Source organism: Mobula birostris, chromosome 26 (genome assembly GCF_030028105.1).
Source record: "Mobula birostris isolate sMobBir1 chromosome 26, sMobBir1.hap1, whole genome shotgun sequence".
Classification (NCBI taxonomy): domain Eukaryota; kingdom Metazoa; phylum Chordata; class Chondrichthyes; order Myliobatiformes; family Myliobatidae; genus Mobula; species Mobula birostris.
The window spans coordinates 45,198,306-45,220,858 of NC_092395.1; the positions used below are offsets into that span (position 1 = coordinate 45,198,306).

General features: G+C 39.4%; 1 protein-coding gene across 5 annotated transcripts in view; it reads left to right on the plus strand.

Moving 5' to 3' along the window:
• LOC140188421 (dipeptidyl peptidase 9-like) overlaps window positions 1-22,553 on the plus strand; it is a 117,650-nt gene that overhangs the window by 11,995 nt on the left and 83,102 nt on the right. For 3 of the 5 annotated variants that reach the window (XM_072244678.1, XM_072244681.1, XM_072244682.1), the window contains exons 2-4: window positions 4,943-5,042; window positions 5,450-5,506; window positions 12,459-12,545. In XM_072244678.1, coding sequence (XP_072100779.1) covers window positions 12,493-12,545 — 53 coding nt within the window. In that variant the 5' untranslated portion in view covers window positions 4,943-5,042; window positions 5,450-5,506; window positions 12,459-12,492. Of the gene's footprint in view, window positions 1-4,942; window positions 5,043-5,449; window positions 5,526-12,458; window positions 12,546-22,553 lie in introns of all 5 variants that reach the window. The other 2 variants (XM_072244679.1, XM_072244680.1) reach the window with 2 other exon arrangements.

Consider the following 22,553-nt stretch of genomic DNA (forward strand, 5'->3'; position numbering starts at 1 on the left):
ACACAATACTCCCAAGTGTGGTCTCACGAGTGCCTTATAGAGCCTCGCCATCATATCCCTGCTGTTTTATTCTATACCTCCAGAAATGAATGCCAACATTGCATTCACCTTCTTCACAACCGACTCAACCTCTAGGACTCCCAAGTCCCTTTGTATATGTGCATTTTGAATTCCCTCCCCATCGAAATAATAGTCTGCCCATTTATTTCTTCCACCAAAGTGGGTGAGGAGTGTTTTGATGGCTCTGGGCCCCTGTACTCGCTAGAGTTTAGAAGATTGGTTGAGCGGGGGGGAATGGAGAGAATCTTGAATATTAAAAAAACTAAATAGAGAGGACGTTCTGAGCAGGGTCCCCAACCTTTTTTGCACCGCGGACCGGTTTAATATTGACAATGTTCTTGTGGACCAGCGGATGGAGGGTGGGGCATATTGCTCAGACGTGTGCCCTGTGACTATGTGCTCACACAGGCATTACAAATACAAGACCTCTGGCCTGCACAAGTCAGTGGAAGTAAGTGTATTATGAATTCAGACACCTTTTCTTTGACTTTCTTTCTACTTTGGGCAGGGTTGCTGGTTGGAGTTATTGTCACTGATGTTTTGTCAAAGATCCTAGGTTAAGTTGAGGCTTTCCTAGTCTGTTTTGTGAAATCTGCATGAAAATCCAATTGTCCAGGCCACCATGAGGATGGAAAAAATACCGAATAAGTGTTACTTGCATTTTCAAAGCTTGAATGATTTTTAAACTCCTGAACTTTGTGCATATTTGATTCAGCAAGAATTTGAGGTTGTAAAGTTTATAAGCACATCTTAGTACTTAAGATAATAAGGCAGTGTTGATTCACTGTTTTGCTTGAGTTCATCGCCTGCCTCTGAGGTCTGTGTCTGTCCTTGCCTGTTGCGATTTTTTTTTTCCCCGTCTGGCTAGTGCAGATTTTAATGCATGTCCATGCGCTTTGCTGACTACTCCAGTCATCTGTATTATAAACTGACATTGCTTCCTACTTAAGCGGTACTAAATTAGCCAGGAGTGAGTTAATTTACAGACATTAATGTTAATGATATAGTTCTACACCATGTTGAATGTTACAGAGTTATAAAGCATGCAAATTCTGCCCAGATCATCCTTGTTGACCCAAGATTCCCATTTAAGCTGGTCCCAAATCTGTACCTGCTACTTCCTCTGGTGTCTTGATTCCTTTACCCACTATTGAAAAACTTGCCTCTCAGGTCTCCTTTAAATCTTTCCTTTCTCACATTAAATCCACGTACTTTAGCTTTAGTATCATCTACTTGGGGAGGGGGGGTAGTGGTGGGGCAGAGACTGTGACAACATATCTTGTACATTGATCATGACTTTATAAACCTTTAGGTCCCTCCTATGCTCTAGGGAAACAGTCAGTCAGTGTAATCTTTCCTTATAATTCATGGTTATTGATTGAAAATGCGGAAAGCAGAATTCTTGTTATTGCTTATGATCTTTGGCTTGTGCACTTGTATATAGCAGGTTTATTTTTCTCTCCTCCCCCATGTGGCTGGTGGTCAGGATCGCAGCACCTTTGAGTATAAGCAAAGGATAAGAATTGGGAACATAAGGAAGAGGACCGAGAGTAGGTTATATGACCCTGAGCCTGCTCCAGCGTGCATCAAGATCATGCCTGACCTTTGCCCTCATTGCATTTTCCTAGCCCCGTTGGCATATCCCTTGATTCCTTTGATATCCTGAAATCTATTGATATCATATCAATATGAATAAATCTCAGGGTCACTATTCTGTGAATGCCTGTATTAGGGTGTGTAGGAAGCAAACAAACAAATGCAAAAGCATCAATGGAGGAACTATACACAAATACTGATAAGTGACCAATGTATAAAAGGCAAACTTGAACAAATATGGAAAAAAATTAGAATATCAACAAATAAACAAATAAGTAAGTGATTTACTAATGAAATACGTGAGTTGTAGAGTTCTTGAAAGTGAGTCCACAGATTGTGGAATTTGCTTAGTGCATAGGAAGCATATAGTGACACTGAGATTTATTTTCTTGTGAGTATAATAAATTTACTTTGAACTTTTGAGTTTTGAAGATGTGAGGAGATCACATTGAAACTTACAACATTCTTAAAGGACTTTATCAGCCAGGTGCAGGAAGGATGTTTCCTTTGAATATGGAATCCAGAACTAGGAGGGACAATCAAGACTAAGGAGTAGCTACTTAGTACAGAGAAATTTCTTCACTCAGAATATAGCCTGCCTTCACAACACTCAATCCTGGCTGGCTGTGGAAACACACCCATTATGTTCATTCAAAGCAGATCAGTAGATTTCAGGATATCAGGTTCGTGTTGAGGTGAGTGAAGTTATCCATGCTGGTTCAGTAGGCTAATGGTTGAAGGGAAACTAATGAATACAGTCCTGATCCTCCCATTCTCTTCTTAGAGCAAGCCTGCCATCCCTGAATTCAGTGTAGCATTCCTCCATTTCACCATGTTTTCCTGAGTAAGGAGACCAAAACTGTCCCAGAATAAGATCAAATTCCAAATAGTCAGAAACTAGGTGATTGGCCATTATCCGTTTAGATTAGTACGAGTAAAGAGAATGACATCTGGAATTTCCATATCACTTATTGCGGGATCCCTTCCACCTCCATTTTCTTCATTGCAGCTGCAACACACGGTAAATTATTTCCAGCAACCCCTGGTAAGTAGTTGCTACTAAACTGGAATATATGTGGCAAAATTTTCCAAATGTATTCAATTTGAAACCAAGAAGAGGAGCGCTGATCAATTCTTATTCTTCCTGTTGGATCATTTGCCGACTTCCATGGCAATAGTTGGGAAGCTTAGCTTTGATACATTTTATAACCCAAATTTTTCATGATTTTTCATTTAAAAAAAAGTCCTGGATTCTGGTAAAAGTCGTTGTTCTGAAATGTTAAATTTTTCTCTCTCGGAACAGAATCTGTGATTCGGCAATGCTTTTCCCTATTTTCAACATTTGTAGCATGTTGATTTAAAAAGTCGGATTCTTTAAGCATTTAAATGAAAAGACAGTGTCACTTGCTGTATCACATTAGAAACGTACCACTTGCTGTACACTGTTCGGATTTGTGCCAAAATCGGTGTTTTTCGAAATAAATCATTCTATTAGAATAAGCGTTAGCTGAATTTGTTTTGTTCATCGATTTAAAGGGAAAATTGTGCAGGATGTTTTATTTATTGATCTTTTTTTCATTATGGCCTTCCAGTAATGATATTCGAGAACTGCCTATCTGTCGAACATCTTCTTGTCAAAGGCCCTGCTGTCCGTACACCGTCGTCTGTAAAGTAGTTTTGAGTTGAATAACAAATGTTCATTGTATCAGTCAAGCTTTTGTTTATGTTTTTTAATTTTTTGCAAAAAAAATCTGCAGTTTTAATTTTTAAGTGAATATTTTGATAAGTCCCTATGCCTATAACTATAACTAAAAGAGTAACATTTTTTTGCCCCCTCATAATTTGCTTCAAAACTATTTATCCCTCCAGTTTCCCCAAATAGTCCTTGGTTTATGTTATTAAAAAAATCTGTTTTTTTTTAAATACTCTGCAGTAGGTTGTCCTTGTCCATAAGATTCCTTAGCTTCTAAAGTTGCAGCTGTTGTAGCTGCTCATGCGAACTAACACTGGAAACAAAATGCAAGTGCTGATAAAAGCATATAAAAATAGACAGTGCTGGCAGCACACTCTAGGTTTCAGTACTTCCTGTGCATCCTCTCTAATTTCTTAAGCTGATATTTCACTGCCCGCTAACATCCTGCCAACCATCAATCCATCCCCTGGATACTACTAGCTCGAGAAACTCAGATTATGCATGTGGAATTCACTGGCAGAGCTACCATTTTTGTTTGCCTATTCCTCGTTGTCCCTTGAAGAGTCTTGAAGGAGCCAAGTGTTTCATCAAAAAGGGTAGCTATCAATCTTATTAAAATTGGACAGAAATTAAGTTAAAGGACAGACATAAACACACAGACACAGTACTTCAGCTCGTTGTCCATGCTGACCATTTACACCAACCCTACATTAATTGTGATTTTTATTTTCTCCACATTCTCATCAGTTGCCCCAGATTCTAGCACTTGTGTAAGCACTAGAGGTGATTTTCAGTGGCTAATTAACCTATAGAACCACATGTTTTTGAAGAATAGCAGACCCCTTGAAAGAAGTAAGGAAGTTCACGTGGTCACAGGGAGAACTTGCAAGCACCATATAGGCAATACAGATAGCTAAACTTCCCATTGTTAAACCAGTTGAACTTTTCAGGTCACCTTCATTGAAGATTTTTTTCAGAAAGCTGAAATTTGTATAAAATGCATTCAAATTCTTGTTTGTATTTGTGTTTGTGTTCTCTGAATTAATAGTCTGGCATTTAACCTATGCACGTCTTTTATCCCTACTTTCAATTTTATTCAAAACTCCTGGAGGGAGAAAATAGCAAAATTTTTCATAAGTGTTCGGCAAATGTCCTGTTATGGTGGGTATGAAGCAGACAATTTTTTTCTTTAAAATCTGTATTGGTCATTACAGGAAAAATACCAGCCATTCACCAGTTTGGGTCTCAATTGAATGCTCTGATTGCTGAGGAGATCTGAGCAGTGTACTAGGATAGTTAGTCTGATAGTCTCAAGGAAAAACAAAAGTGTTTATGGCCATGCTAAAGGAAGCATGTTTCTTTTATGGTGCTGGCACTCATAACATTTGAACGAAGTGCAGGCTGTGCAGCTATGTGGAGTACATGTTCTATGGCACTGGTGAATAAAATGTAGCTTTATGTTGCTTCCTTCAACCTCAAGTAAGGGACACCAAACAACTGGGCCCCTCTACAAGCTCCTGCAGTCAATGATCTGTTATGTAAGCAAGTAAAATATAATGAGGTACTTATCATTTCTCATTTGTTTTGATGCAGATTCTGAGAATGCTATTGGTTGCAACATCCAGTTGTTTTTGACTATGACGTAAAAGACGTTGTTTCAGATAATCCATTTCGTGCTTGATAGTAGTCATAGGTAAGTGTTCTTTATTTTAGAAATGTTGAATGTACTATTTCTATATTTTACTTGAGGTACTAACCTCTTTTGTTCTCCAAGAATGTGCAATGTCACCAGTGTTACGGTTATGAAAGTATCCCTCGATACATTTGGTTGATGAAAATTTAAATTTTTGTGTCTAGTATTAACGTTCTTTTGCATCCATATAGCCCACAAAGATTAAAACTGATTTCCTTGCACTGCATCGTGGACAAATGAGTATACAGTGGCATGCAAAAGTCTGGGCACCCGGGTCAAAATTTTTGTTACTGTGAATAGCTAAGCAAGTAAAGGATGATCTGATTTCCAAAAGGCATAAAGTTAAAGATGACATGTTTCTTTAATATCTTAAGCAAGATTACTTTTTTTATTTCCATCTTTTACAGTTTCAAAATAACAAAGAAGGAAAAGGGCCCGAAGCAAAAGTTTGGGCACCCTGCATGGTCAGTAACATCCCCTTTGGCAAGTATCACAGCTTGTAAATGCTTTCTGTAGCCAGCTAAGAGTCTTTCAATTCTTGTTTGGGGGATTTTTGTCCATTCTTCCTTGCAAAAGGCTTCTAGTTCTGTGAGATTCTTCGGCCGTCTTGCATGCACTGCTCTTTTGAGATCTATCCACAGATTTTATTTTCTTTCTTTTTTCAATCTTTTTATTGATTTTTTTAAAAAGTGTATACAAACAAGAGGTGAATATCTCTGGTATATATGTCAGTAACAGTACATACAGAAGGTAAAATAAACAATATCAGAATCACACATAGTGTTGATCTACAAAGTAAAAATTTGATATAGAATGTATAATGCAGAGAAAAAAATGTAATTCATTCCCCTCTAATCAATTAATGAAGGAAGGAAGGACTATTAAAAATTTTTATGTATTAAAAAAAAGAGAGGAAAAAACCCACTATTCTAAACAGAAAAAAAAGGTTGGGCAGTCCATCCTGAGAGAAAAACCAAGAGAAGAGAGACTGTCTGATCAAATCCAAGGTTCTGAAAAAATAGCAGGAAAAGAATCAGTACAAAAATCAGATCATATTAAAATATTGAATAAAAGGTGGCCAGATTTCTTCAAATTTAAAGGATGTATCCAATGTCTGACTTATTTTCTATAGACTTAAACAGGACGTGATAGAGGAAAGCCAATAAAAGGCAGTAGGAGGGTTAGGGTCCTTCCATTTAAGTAAAATGGCTTTCCTAGCCAATAGAGTTGAAAAGGCTACCATCTGCTGAGCGGAAGCAGGAGTAAATCCTGCTTCCGATGGAATAATCCCAAAAATAGCTGTAGGTAAGTTTGGTTGTAAATCCAGATCCAGCACTTTTGATAAAGTTTTAAAAACATCTTTCCAAAAATTCTCCAACTTTATGCAAGACCAAAACATGTGAGTTAAAGTGGCCACCTGAGTATTACATCTATCACAAATAGGATTAATACTGGGGAAAATACGGGCTAATTTATCCTTTGACATATGTGCCCGATGCACTACCCTGAACTGTATGAAGGAATGACGGGCACAAATATCTGAAGTATTTACCAGATGAAAAATTTTACTCCATTGAGTATCCGGAAGTAACTCTTGAAATTCCAATTCCCAGGCAGCTTTAATTTTATCGTTAGATATAATTTGTAAATTCAATAACCATTTATAAATTGTAGCTATTAATCCTTTTTGGAGTGGTTTAACCTGGAAGAGGGTATCTATTATATTAGAAGGATAAGCGGAGGGATAATTTGGAAGCAAAGTACGTAAAAAAATTCCTAATTTGTAAATATCTAAAAAAGTGTACATTGGATAAATCAAATTTATCCGCTAGCTGAGTAAAAGACATTAAACAATCCCCTATAAACAAATCCAACAATGTTATTATTCCTTTGGTTTTCCAAATTTATAAAGCCTGATTTAAAATTGGTGGTTTAAAAAAATAATTTCAATATATTTTACTAGAAAGGACAATATTATTTAATTCAAAAAAATCTGTGACCAAAACTGAAACCAAATTCTTAATGTATGTTTAATAATAGGATTAAGGTCTTGTTTACCAATCTTAGAGAGCAGGAAAGGAAGAGGAGCTCCCAGTAAAGAGGCCAAAGAATACACCTTCACTGAGTTTTTCTCCAAATCCACCCATAAAGGACAGTCATGTATGTCTGAATAATGAATCCAACAGATAATATATCTAATATTAATTGCCCAGTAGTACAGTCTAAGATTTGGCAAAGCCATACCATCGTCCTTTTTTAATTTCTGCATTTATTCAATCTAGAACTATCATTTTAATAGCATTAATTCGACCAATTAATAGCGTCATAGGAGACCATTTAGAAAATATTTGTTGGGTATAATCAATTAATGGGAGAAAATTATATTTATATAGATCTTTAAAATTCTTAGTAACTTTAATACCGAGATAAGTAAATTTATTTTTAGAAATACTAAAAGGTAACTGCTCATACTGATCCAAATGATTATTAATGGGAAATAGCTCATTTTTGTATACAGTTAACTTATATCCAGAAAAACTACTAAGTTCAGAGAATATGGATAACATAGAAGGAATAGATTTCTTAGGATCTGAAATGTAGACTAACAAGTCATCTGCATACAACGAAACCTTATACATTTTGTCCCCTCTCTTAATACCCTGAATACAGATTTTCGATGATGTTTAGGTCAGGGGATTGTGAGGGCCATGGCAAAACCTTCAGCTTGCACCTCTGGAGGTAGTCCATTGTGGATTTTGAGGTGTGTTTAGGATCATTATCCTGTTGTAGAAGCCATCCTCTTTTCATCTTCAGCTTTTTTTTTTTACGGATGGTGTGATGTTTGCTTCCAGAATTTGCTGGTATTTAATTGAATTCATTCTTCTCTCTACCAGTAAATGCTCCCCATGCCACTGGCTGCAACACAAGCCCAAAGCATGATTGATCCACTCCTGTGCTTAACAGTTGGAGTGGTGTTCTTTACATGAAATTCTGTACCCTGTTTTCTCCAAACATACCTTTGCTCATTACGGCCAAAAAGTTCTATTTTAACTTCAGCAGTCCACAGGACTTCTTTCCAAAATGCATCAGGCTTGTTTAGATGTTCCTTTGCAAACTTCTGACGCTGAATTTTGTGGTGAGGATGCAGGAAAGGTTTTCTCCTGATGACTCTTCCATGAAGGTCATATTTGTGCAGGTGTCGCTGCACAGTAGAACAGCGCACCACCACTCCAGAGTCTGCTAAATCTTCCTGAAGGTCTTTTGTTGTCAAAACGGGAGTTTTGATTTGCCTTTCTAACAATCCTACAAGCAGTTCTCTCGGAAAGTTTTCTTGGTCTTCCAGACCTCAACTTGACTTCCTCCATTCCTGTTAACTGCCATTTCTTAATTACATTATGAACTGAGAAAATGGCTACCTGAAAACGCTTTGCTATCTTCTTATAGCCTTCTCCTGCTTTGTGGGCATCATTTATTTTAATTTTCAGAGCGCTAGGCAGCTGCTTAGAGGAGCCCATGGCTGCTGATTGTTGGGACAAGGTTTGAGGAGTCAGGGTATTTATAAAGCTTTGAAATTTGCATCACCTGGCCTTTCCTAATGATGACTGTGAACAAGCCATACAAGCTAACAAGCTAATTAAGGTCTGAGACCTTGGTAAAAGTTCAAAAGCTCAAATCTCTTGGGGTACCCAATCTTTTGCATGGTGCTCCTTTGTTTTTTTTCCCACTCTAAAATTGTCCAAAACAAAAATAATACACTAATCTTGCTTAAAATGTTGAAAAGAATGTTTCATCTTTAACTTTATGATTTTTGGAGATGAGTTCATCTTCTACTCACTTAACTATTCACAGTGACAGAAATTTTGAACGGGGGTGCCCAAACTTTTGCATACCACTGTATTTGTCTCTCTCAACCCTAAGTGGTCTACATAAATTAATCATAAAGAGTAAACATGATATGTTATTTTATCTAGAATGGAGCAAGTACTGTGAAAAATCAGCTAAACTTTGGGTTATTGTGAATGAGGGAGAAATATTCATAGAACATAGAACAGTATAGCACAAGAATGGGCCCTTGGGGCCACAATGTTGTGCCGAACTAGCTAAAAAGTAATTTTTTTTAAAAACACTCAAAAGCTCTCAAAGAAACCACCTACCTACACAATGTTCATAATCCACAATCTTCCCCATATTCGTGTGCCTATCTGAATGTCTCCTAAGAGCCTGTAATGTGCTTGCCTCTACCACCATATCAGGTAGCACCTTCTGGGCATCCACCACTCTGAGTAAAAAACAAACTTAACCCTCACGTCTTCTTTGACCCTACCCCATTGGTATTAGACAATTCTATCCCAGGAAAAAGATACTTCTTGTCTACTCTATTTATGCTTCTTATAATCATATAAATCTCGAACATATTTCCCCTCAGCCTCCTCTACTCCAGAGAAGACAACCCAAGTTTGTCCAGCATATGCCCTCTAAATCAGGCAGCATCCTGGTAAACCTTTTCTGCACCCTCTCCAAAGCCTCAACATCCTTCCTATCAACACACGTCAAAGTTGCTGGTGAACGCAGCAGGCCAGTCAGCATCTCTAGGAAGAGGTACAGTTGACGTTTCAGGCCGAGACCCTTCGTCAGGACTAACTGAAGAAAGAGTGAGTAAAGGATTTGAAAGTTGGAGGGGGAGATCCAAAATGATAGGAGAAGACAGGAGGGGGAGGGATGGAGCCAAGAGCTGGACAGGCGATTGGCTAAGGGGATATGAGAGGATCATGGGACAGGAGGCCCAGGGAGAAAGACGGGGGGGGGGGAACCTAGAGGATGGGCAAGCTATCCTCTAGGTCCCCCCCCCCCTTGTCCCCCTTGTCTTCCATTTTGGATCTCCCCCTCCCCCTCCCACTTTCAAATCTCTAACTAACTCTTTCTTCAGTTAGTCCTGACGAAGGGTCTTGGCCCAAAACGTCGACTGTACCTCTTCCTAGAGATGCTGTCTGGCCTGCTGTGTTCACCAGCAACTTTGATGTGTGTTGCTTGAATTTCCAGCATCTGCAGAATTCCTGTTGTTTGCATTTTTTAAACATCCTTCCTATAATGGGATGACCAGAGCTGTATACAATACTACAGAAGTGGTCTAACCAGAGTTTTTTAACTTGCAACATAACCTCTTGACTTTTGAACTCAATGCCTTGACAAATAAAAGCAAGCATTCCATAAGCTGCAACATGTCTTCAGAATTGCTCAAAATCTATCTGCAGCTTTCAGGACAAATAGACTTGGGCTTGTTTAATCTTTCACTGAGATAAAAAGTATGATGTGCACCTGAGAATGCTGAGCTTGAGGGATCTGTGATGCCATTTTATTCAACAACCCAAATTTAGGAGTACATGAAAAGTAGATAGCCAGCTGTAGGATTGGTTACGTTCAGAATCAGGTGATCAGGTTTATTATCACCAGCTTATGTCATGAAATTTATTGCTTTGTGGCAGCAGTACATTGCAATACATGGTAATAAAAACTGTAAAGCTATAAATTATATATATATGTGTGTGTGTGTGTGTGTGTGTGTGTGTGTGTGTGTGTGTGTGTGTGTGTGTGTGTGTGTATGTGCAAAAACAGGATAAAATGCTGAGAAACTGATTGAGTTCTGAAATCTGATGGCAGAAAGGAAGAAACTTTTCCTGAAATGTTGAATATCTGTCTTCAGGCTCCTGTACCACCACCTTGATTGTAGCACTGAGAAGATGGGGGTCTTTATACTTTATACTTCGTTGTCGCCAAACAATTGATACTAGAACGTACAATCATCACAGCAATATTTGATTCTGCGCTTCCTGCTCCCTGGATTACAAATATTAAATATTAAAAATATAAAAAATAGTAAAAACTAGTAAATATTAAAAATTTAAATTATAAATCCTAAATAGAAAATAGAAAAATGGAAAGTAAGGTAGTACAAAAAAACCAAGAGGCAGGTCTGGATATTTGGAGGGTACGGCCCAGATTCTGATGCAGTCTTGATGCTTTTGTTTTAAAAAGGTATTGCCTTTTGAAAGGTGCCCTGGATGCTGGGGAGGCTCGTGCCCATGTTGTAGCTGAGTTTACAACCCTTTGCAGCTTTTTCTGATCCTGGGCAGTGGCCCCTCCATATTAGATGGTGGTGCAACCAGTTAGAATCCTCTCCTTGGTATATCCGTAGAAATTTGCGAATGTCTTTGGTGACATACCAAGTCTCCTCAAACTTCTGATGAAGTATAGTCACTGCGCTGTCATACCTTCTTTGCAATTGCATCAATATGTTGAGCCCATACTTCCTCAGAAATGTTGACACCCAGGAACTTGATACTGCTCATCTGATCCCACAATGTGGACTGTTCAATCAATTCCTTGGTTATACTGATGGAATTGATGGATTTGTGGCCAAGTTTGCAGACGATACAAAGATAGGTGGAGGGGCAGGTAGTTTTGAGGAAGCAGGGAGGCTGCAGAAGGACTAAGTCAGATTAGCAGAATGGGCAAAAAAGTGGCAGATGGAATATAGTGTCAGGAAGTGTATAGTCATGCACTTTACGAGAAGAAATAAAATCGTAGACTATTTTCTAAATGGAGAGAAAACATTTCAAAAAAACTGAGGTGCAAAGGGACTTGGGAGTTTTCACCCAGGATTTCCTAAAGGTTAATTTGCAGGTTGAGTTGGTGGTGAGGGAGACAGCTGCAATGTTAGCATTCATTTTGAAAGGACTAGGATCTAAAAGTAAGGATGTCATGTTGAGGCTTTATAAAGCACTGGTGAGGCCTTACTTCGAGCATTGTGAGCAGTGTTGCGTCCCTTATCTAAGAAAGGATGTGCTGACATTGGAGAGGGTTCAAAGAATGTTTAGGAAAATGATTCAGGGATTGAAATACTTGTCATATGAGGAGTGTTTGATGGCTGTAGGCCTACACTCACTGGAATTCAAAAGTATGGGAGGGGGATCTCACTGAAACTCATCAAATGTTGAAAAGCTTCGATAAATTGCATTTAGAGAGGATGTTTCCTATGGTGATGGAACGGAGATGAGGGGGAACTTCTTTAGCCAGAGAATGCTGAATCTGTGGAATTCATTGCCACAGATGGCTATGGAGGCCATGTCATTGGTATGTTTAAAGCAGAGGTTGATAAATTCTTGATTATTCAGGGCATGAAGGTTATGGGGAGAAGATGGGAGATTGGGGCTGAGATGGAATGCATCAGCCATGATGAAGTGGCAAAGCAGACTAGATGAGCCTAATTCTGCTCTTATATCTTATGGTCTAAATTCTGTCTAAATGAACAGCAGTGGAGAATCCTAATACCACAAGTAATGATGTTGGAATGATTGAATAGCATGGCTGTGATCCAGTCAATATTGAGATATTAAAACACTTGTTTTTTTCTTGTAGAACACTGATTTGGTGAAGGCTTCTTAGCCTGTTAATGCATAGAGTAAAGAAAATTAAACTTGAAGATACGTCAGAAAGTTGTAAAAGGTAAGTAACTATAATGCTTGCCCCGCCTCCCTTTACTTAAATATTAACCTCCTTGACTTTTGAAGTTGAGGAGATTCTACCAGGATAACAATATTTTTCTGAGATGTTAAACAATACTGAGCTGGCCTGAGATTGTATATCTGCTGGATTGCTTGTGGCATCCAGTGACTCAGCAAGAACATTTCAAAGTGGAGACTTTTTAAACTTAGTAAACCACTGGGGGATGTCCATGCTGTAATTATTAAAGATACACTGAATGGAGTTACCAGGTAAACTGATTTTGATGGTGGTTGGTGGGGTGGGGGGTAGTTCAGAAAATACAAAGAACTATACTAATGAAACAGTGGTTTATAACCATTACTTGAAATCCGGGGGATTTAATCAATCCCATGCATCTTTTCTTTAAAGAAAAATACAGTGGAATTTTGATGTTGGAGCCATTATCTTTGCTGGGCATTCTACATTGTTGATGCATTAGATCTATAATATAGAATTTTTGTTAAGATGGTTGCTGGAGCTTCGCTATCCCATAGTTCCTTGCTGATTTTCCACTATTTATCACCTTTGACTTAATATATTTATTTCTTCTTGGGGCAGTGCTATGACAAGAAGGCAGCTATTTTATTTAAATTAGTTGGCAAAAGTATGTGGGGAGCATCATAATGAAGACCCCACCTCTTCCATTGTCTCCCAGAGCAGAGCAGTAAAGTAAGACGCATGCATAGGTTGAATGCATGCGTGGATCGATTAGCGTGGATTGATAAGCAAGGGCAGCAGTTCAGAGGGTTGGAATTGGCTAGCCACGAGTCTGGAAAGTATAGGCAGACCCTTCAACAGCACCATCAGAATGTAGGCTATCACATTTGTGATCAGGACGCAAGTGGCAGGAGTTGGGTGAGAACCATAGTTAAGTGCCATAACCTTGTAACTGAAAATAGAAGTCAGTGTCATAATGTATGAAAAGGCTTTTAAGTCTGTTTAATCCTTTTAGGTGTACATGCTTTCATGAATATGAGGCAAATATATGCAGAGAGGAGTAAGCTACACTATCATTTGTATTTTGTGTTTATGTACGGTGGGTGCACGGGTGAATTTTAGTTTGCATTTGACCATGGATCATTCCCTCCATAATTAACTGATTGTATTTTGAGTGATCGAGGAAGAGTGGAGCATATGTGAAGGTGCCTTGATATACACAGTGAAATAGCCCGGCTGCTGACAGTGTAATATCAAATTCCAAGATTGGGATGCACATGGCATGCCCAGTGCCAGTGCAGCATCTGTGATACGAATGGGCTGACGTGGAGCTTTTAGTTAAAAATTTAATATGTATTTGTTGTCACAGGATGGGTGAAAATTGAAGTAATAAATAAATGGCACAAACAATATACTTCAGCTTTGAATGAATAGTTTTCCTTTCATGGTACAATAGCCCTGGGATGTTAGAGGAGCTGGGTGAAAACATTGGCAATCCTAACCAAATGAATGGGCACCACAAAACATTTTTGAATATATTCATTCATTCAAAGTCTTATTTAAAGAAAAATTAGTAGCTTCATCATCGTATTCCCCAGAGTTGAAGAGAAATTTCTCTGTGTATATTATAATTCCGTGGTTGTTGAGAACAATTTTTTTATGAGCCCTTTTAAAGTCTAATTTAATTTCTTGGAGGTAGCAGTGAAGGTTGTGTCTTACTATATATTCTTACAAAGTAAATCCTGGAAACAACAGTTTGGATTGCACTTGGGGAATTTCTGTTACAATAATAAATACTGAAGATATTGAAGATAGTGGAAAACTGAAATCAGGAAAAACTTGCAATCATTCAGTAGGTCAGGTCACTTCGATTATATAGAGAGAATCGTTATATTTGAATCATGTTCCTTCAGAGCCAGAATATCTCAAATGAGGAAACCTATCAAGCAAAGTTCAAAGTAAAATTTATTGTCAGAGTACAGGTATGCATCGCTTAACATCCACGATACGTTCTGTGAAATTGGACGTTATGTGATTTGGAAGTTGTGCGAACACCATATTATATACTTAGCAAACCTATATGGATGACTATGTGTTGACTAAATAGCTAAGAACGTACACTAAAACTGTATACTGTACACTATAATAACATACACTATAATTTTTTATTTCATTTTAACCTTTTTAATTTTTTTCACTTTTTAAACTTCTATGTAAACACTTTCTTAGCCTATGTCACAATTTATCAAAGATGATTAGGACCATTCATATCACTGTTCTCAACTTCCTCATAGTGTTCCACTGGAAGAGTTTCAGGTCGAATAACCTGCGTTTGGAAGCCATAGTGCACTTTACGGTAATATTTTCAAAAGAAAATTAAACAGAGATAACGCTACTACACTCAAGAGATGCGCGATGCACGAGATTGGTTATGTCCGCTACATCACATTTTCCGATCGGGACTACGGATGTATATGCGATCAGACGTTAAGTGGCGCACACCTGTACCTACATGCCATCACATATTCTTTTTCCTGGGGGCGTACTCAACAAATCTATAGAATAGCAACTGTAAACAGGATCAGTTCAAAGGCATTGGTGTTCCCATATCAGGCCGTAATGTAGCCAGTCAGTACATTTTCCACTACACATCTGTAGAAGTTTGTCAAGGTTTTTGATGCTGTGCTGAATCTCCGCAGCCTTCTAAGGAAGTAAAGGTGCTGTCCTGTTTTCTTGGCAATTGCATTTGTATGTTGGGTCCAGGACAGGTCCTCTGAGATGGTGATCCCCAGGAATTTAAAGCAAGCACAAGGAAAGAGGCAGCCAAAAAGGCTGTGATTATGGCACATGTAATTTAACAAAATGTAATGTGAGGTTCAATGAAATAACATGCATGGAAAGACGAGTTCAGAACAAATAGCAAATGTAGTTTATTCTGTCCTTCAAGCCTGCCCTGCTATGTATCATAATCTTGGGTAACCCTTTATATGAGCTCCAACTTCTTACAGAATCCCATATTGCCCTGATTGGCTCTCCTCAGGTCTACCACCAGCTCCTTAGTCTTTTTCACATTAAGCTGCAGATAATTCTGCTCACACCATGTGACAAAGTTTCCTACCGTAGCCCTGTACTCAGCCTCATCTCCCTTGCTGATGCATCCAACTATGGCAGAGTCATCCGAAGACTTCTGAAGATGACAAGACTCTGTGCAGTAGTTGAAGCTCGAGGTGTAAATGGTGAAGAGAAAGGGAGACAGGACAGTCCCCTGTGGAGCCCCAGAAATCATTCAGCAAAAAAACTAAACCGGCTAGACACAGTATCTTTGGGAACAGAAACATAGATGATTCAGTTTGCACACCGGAAATAGAAACCAAGAGGATAAAAGAGCAGATTTATCGTAATAAAGTTTAACTTGCCACGGTAAATTCCCCTCATTGCCTATAAGTGATAAAATCAGAAAGGAATTGTGAGAATGTGGGAAGAATTAAAATATATATTAAATGGAAAGAGTATTTGGAAGTGGCTACCTGAGAGGGATTGTAAGTGCTGTTTCATGATGTAGGGTCTTAACCTGAAACATGTTCAGGGAGGTGGCTGTGTATGAGCTATGTATTAACATCAGTAAATATGTGAGCTCTGTGACTGGCTGCATAGAGAACTGCACTGAGGATATCACTGTTAATTAAGCACATCACTGAGGGCAAATCAAAAGCCATGGTTGACAGCAGAGGTCTGAGCACGGCTGAGAGATCGATGCTGCCTTCAGATTGGGGAATAAGACAACTCTCAGGTCAGCAAGACCCGTGCCATCATGAAGGCAAAATGGGATTAATCAGAATCAGGTTTATTATCACTGGCATGCGACGTGAAATTTGTTAACTTAGCAGCAGCAGTTCAATGCAATGCATAATCTAGCAGAGAGAAAAAAAAATAAATAAGACATAATAATAAGTAAACAAGTAAATCAATTATGTATATTGAATAGATTTTTTTAAATGTGCAAAAACAGAAATATTGTATATTAAAAAGGGTGAGGTAGTGTCCAAAGCTTCAATGTCCATTCAGGAATCGGATGGGAGAGGGGAAGAAGCTGTTCCTGAATCACTTTCAGGCTTCTGTACCTCCTACCTGATGGTAACAGTGAGAAAAGGGTATGCCTTGGGTGCTGGAGGTCCTTAATAAAGGATGCTGCCTTTCTGAGACACCGCTCCCTAAAGATGTCCTGGGTACTTTGTAGGCTAGTGCCCAAGATGGAGCTGACAGGATTTACAACCTTCTGCAGCTTCTTTCGATCCTGTGCAGTAGCCCCTCCAGACCAGGCAGTGATGCAACCTGTCAGAATGCTCTCCACAGTACAACTATAGAAGTTTTCAGTGTATTTGTTGACATGCCAAATCTCTTCAAGCTCCTAATAAAGTATAGCTGCTGTCTTGCCTTCTTTATGACTACATCAGTATATTGGGACCAGGTTAGATCCTCAAAGATCTTGACATCCAGGAACTTGAAGCTGCTCACTCTCTCCACTCCTGATCCCACTGTGAGCATTGGTATGTGTTCCTTCGTCTTACCCGTCCTGAAGTCCACAATCAGCTCTTTATCGTTGTACTGACGTTGAGTGCCAGGTTGTTGCTGTGGCACCATTCCACAAGTTGGCATATTTCACTCCTGTACAGCCTTTCGTCACCATCTGAGATTCTACTAACGATGGTTGTATCGTCAGCAAGTTTGTGGATGGTATTTGAGCTATGCCTAGCCACGCAGTCATGTGTATACAGACAATAGAGCAGTGGGCTGAGCACACACCCCTGAGGTGCACCAGTGTTGATCGTCAGCGAGGAGGGTATGTTATCACCAATCTGCACAGACTTTGGTCTTCTGGTTAGGAAATCGAGGATCCAATTGCAGAGGGAGGCCCAGGTTCTGCAACTTCTTAATCAGGATTGTGGGAATGATGGTATTAAATGCTGAGCTATATTCAATGAACAGCATCCTGACATAGGTGTTTGTGTTGTCGAGGTTGTCTAGGTGGTCTAAAGCCATGTGGAGAGCCATTGAGATTGTGTCTGCCATTGACCCATTGTGGCGATAGGCAGATTGCAATGGTTCTAGGTCCTTGCTGAGGCAGGAGTTCTGTCTACTCATAGCCAACCTCTCAAAGCATTTCATCACTGTTGATGTGAGTGCTCCCAGGTGATAGTCATTAAGGCAGCCCGCATTATTGTTCTTTGGCACTTGGTATAATTGTTGCCTTTTTGAAGCAAGTGGGAACTTCTGCCCATAGCAGTGAGAGGTTGAAACATCCAGAATATACAACCATTTCTGTGAAACTAGAGATATGAGGCACATGTGGCAGGGCATTCAAATCACTCTGCACGTCAGTGCCAGTGACACCTCTCTTGATCGGCTCAATGTCTTTTACACTCTGTTTGAGGCACAGAGTGATGTGCTGGCAGAGAAGGCTCACCTTCCCCTCCGACCCCCAACCTCCTCCCCCCCAAGGAGCAGGCACTCTTGTCTGGCCACAGCTGATGTGAGGAGGAGCCTAGCCGGGGTCAACACATGAAAAGCTGCAGGGCCTGATAACTTGACTGGTCAGGTGCTGAGGTTCTATACAGCCCAGTTAACCAAGGTTCTAACAAACATCTTCACCATCTGTCTGGAACAGTCCACTGTCCCCTCAGGCCAACATCATCCCTGTGCCCAAGAGGGTGACAGTGCCCTGGCTCAGTGAGTACCATCCAGTGGCACTGACCTCAATAATAAAGTTCTTTGAGCATCTGGTTATGGATCACATTAATACTTCCTGCTACTTTGGATCCTTTCCAGATCGGTTATCGCTCAGATTGGTTCACCATAGCCTGTGCCCTCCACTCTGTTCTGTCTCACCTGGAAAATTGTGCCATGAAATGTAAGGATGCTGTTTATTGACTTAAGCTGAATGTTTACTATGATCATCCCTCAGAAGCTGGTGGGTAAACTGTCCTCATTGGGTCTCAAGATCTGTCTCTGTAGCTCGATCCTAGACTTCACAGAAAGGCCATAGACAGTCCATGTTGGCAGAAACATCTCTTGCTCCGTCATGCTGAGCACCGGCACTGCCCAGGGATATGTACTCAGCCCACTGCTGACACATGACTGTATTGCTGGCTCCAGTTCAAACTGAACCATCGAGTCCACGAATGACTCAGTGGTGATGAGGCAATGTACATAGAGAAGTTAGAGCAGCTGGTGGAATGGTGCAAGCACAACAAATTGAGTCTCACTGTGGACAGACCAAAGAGATGATTGTGGACTGTAATGCACAATTAACTTAAGAAGTTGCAGGGTGACCACTCCTCACTGCGTATACACGGGTCCTCTGTGGAGAGAGTTAGGAGCACCGTGTTTCCAGGAATGCACATAATGGGCAATCTCACCTAGTCCCTTGACACCACCTCTCAAAAAAGCACAGCTGCATCTCCATTTCCTAAGGAGATTGAGACACCCCCCCCCCCCCCCCCATTTTTAACCAGTTTTTACAGGAGCACTATTGAGAGTGTCCTGACCGGCTGCATCATCGTATCTTATGGGAATTGCAAGGCATCTGACCACAAGACCCTACAAAGGGTTGCAAGGATTGTTGAGAGGATCATCATGGTCTCTCTTTCCCCCACTGGAGATATTTGTCAGGAGTGTCAGCAGTGCCAGCATTGTCAGTGATCCCTTCCATCGATGTAATAATATCTTTGACACCCTACCATCAGGCAGTAGGTACCATAGCATTAGGAAAAGAACTGTCAAGATGGATATCAGCTTCACCCCCGCCCCCCCCACAAAGCCATAAGACTACTGAGACTACTGAACTCCCTGCCATCACCCAGGTCTCATCATGTATGAAGTAGCAGCAGCATTAGACTGTTTACTTTTTAACATACATCTTTGTGTGTGTGTTATATGTACTGTGTTGCGCATCTTAGTGTGGAGGAATGTTATCTTGTTTCTCGGTGTACATGTGTACGGTTGAAGGACAATAAACTTGAAGTTGAACTATCTGGCGCAGGAATCTTTTGAAGGCCAACTGGTTAGAGCTCAGGACCAATATGTTCCTGTGAGGATGAAAGACGAGGATGGCAAGGTTTGGGAACCTTGAATGACAAGAGACACTTTAAGAAGACACATGTAAGCTGAGATCAGACAAGACCTTAAGGAATGTTAAGGGAAGAGGAAAGAACTTAAACAAGGAATTAAGAGGGCTGATAGGGGCCATGAAGGAAAAGAAAAATATCAGTGAAAATTGATGTAGATCCCTTACAGACTGAGATGGGGAAAGCATGTTAGGAGGAGGAGGAAATGGTGGAAAAATCACACAATTTCTTTTTTGCTTCTGTCCACATGGGAGAAGAGAAACTTTGAAATTGCCAAGTTCAAGTTTACAGTGAATGAGGAGTAAAAAGAACTCAGTCCATTAATTTCTCTAAATCCTATTTTTCCACCAGTGCTGAAAGTCTGTAACCATACAGTCTTAATTTTGTGTATCGCAGAATTTTGAAAGAGTTGGCCTTGGAGATGGTGGATGCATTTTTTAAATTCCACAGATCATACTGCAGTATTCTATTAGCTTCGTAGGTTGTCTGTCTTCTCACAAAATGGAATGTAGTAAATGTAAGCCCACTATGTAACAGGCAGGAAAAAGAAATTGGAAAACTACAAACCAGTATCAGATCACCTGAGAAAATACTAATAGGATTACTAAACGTCAAACTAGATCAATTAAAGATAAATCGTAGTTGGTAATCTGTTAGTTTTTTTTTATTTGAGATTGTAACTTCTGGGATAGAAAAGGAGGGGATAGCAGATGCAATGTAGTTGGAAACATTTCAGAATTCATCAAAGCAGCACCCAGAAACTAAGTGAAAGTAAACTACCAGAGTAATTTATTATTCTACTTTCACTTAGTAATTCACAAAGTGCTGTAAGGTTATAAATCAAAATTTTGAGGTAATGTACTGGCATGCATCGATTAAGAGTCAAAAACAATGGGAATAAATAGGTTATTTCTGGCGGCTTTGACTGGAAGTTTGTGGTTGCTGCACTGATTAGTGCTCTGATGTGAGTTGTTCCCAATATGGTCAATGATTTGTATAGGATATCAAGTGTAATATATTTAGCTTCATTGAATGTGCAATTCTGGATGGCAGTATAGCTTGTAAGAAGACTGCACAGAGGCTTGAGTTGTGATATGTCCAAGAAAAAGGGTGAAGATGTGGAAAACTTCGGTCATGATTGTTGAGAAAAAAAGCCAGTAGTTTGTTAATGGTGAGAGACTGAAATGTGTTAGAGGTCAGAAAAACCTAACTTTCATTGTAAACAAATCAATGAAAGTTAATTTGCAAGTACAGCAAGATTTGGAAGGCATTTATTGTGTTTATTCAAGAGGATTTGAGTATATGGAGTGGAACTATAGTAGGGGAATGGTCAGATACAGTTCTGGTCTCCCACCCAGAATGAATATACTTGTGATAGACTACAACAAAAGTCACCAGATTGGATCTAAAGTGGGGGAGCAGTCTTCAGAGGAGGTTAAATAGACTGCATCCAAATTTTCTTGAATTTAGGAGAATGAGAGGTAATCTTAATGAAACATCAATAAACGGGATGTGACAGGATGAATGTGGTGGAAAACATTTCCTCTGACTGACTGGATTACAGCTTCAAAATAAGGATTTGGGTTTGAGAGGTAAGGGAAATTTTCTTTGCCCAACTTGTGAATCTCTGTAAATTGTTCACTGAAGAGAGTAGTGCAGTGCACTCCCCGAGTCTACTCAGTCTTAAAGACAGTCATTAGTCCGGAAAGAGGTAGTCAGGTGAAAGGTCAGTCAAGATCTTGTAAGGTAGAGCAGGAATGTGGGATTGACTCACCTATTGTTATTTCTTGTTTTATTTTGGAAGGAATGCAGTTTACTCTTAATTCAGTGCTACTTGTTTCAAACAATTTTAGTATTAATTTGTCATTTTAGCACAGACTTTGTTGAAAACAGGAGAGGAATTCAGATCTGCATTTCTTTTGTCTTTTATGACCAGATATCCCAAATTGTTTTGCAGCCAATAAAGTATAGCCACTGTTGTAATGTTTTGAATGTATTTACCAGTAATAAAGGTTTCTTCACTTAGAAGGTTCATGCATTGCTAATTTTATTACAATAATTATTATTCCTGACATATGGGCCAACATCTTGTTGAACTATTCTTTGCTTTTCTTTTGCTGCTCTCGTTTCCTTATTGCTATTGCTCTTTAAGTATTATTTCTAACTGTGTGTGACCAGCATTTAGATTTATGCAAGATGCATTCACATTTAGACTGACTGCGATGTGGTTTTGCCTTGCACTGAAATTACAATATACAGTGACCCAAACCTGGAATTGTGGCCTGGCCTAATATGATAATTGGAGAACAGCATTGTACCACTTTACCTTAACACCAACATACAACACAAAATTAAGTGCGGCTTTTATTCAAATCATTTGGATTTGGTCTGATAATGTTGTTCCTAAAATGTGTAGGATATAAGTATTCTGATTGTGACCAGGAAACTTTATTTTTCCCCTAAGGATTTTGTATAGTGTTTATTTTATTTATTTAGCGATACCACACGGAGTAGGCCCTTCTGGCCTTTCAAGGAATGCTGCACCAGCAACCCCCAACAAACCTGATTAACTACAACCTAATCACAGTACAATTTACAATGACCCATTAACCTATTTGTTACATCTTTGGACTGTGGTTGGAAACCAAAGCAACAAGGGAAAACCCAGGCATTCCACGAAGCAGACGGATAGACTCATTACAGATGGCACCAGAAATGAACTCTGGAATGCCCTGAGCTGTAATAGCATCGTGCTAACTACTACGCTACCATGGCGCCCTATATAGAGTTTTTGTGCGTTGTTAGTATAATGTGCGTTCAAGTGTATATCTACATCGATTATCTTGGGGTTGATTAATTGTTGGTCTGTGCTGTGTTAGTTGAGTTCAGTAGGTTTAGCAGTGGGACC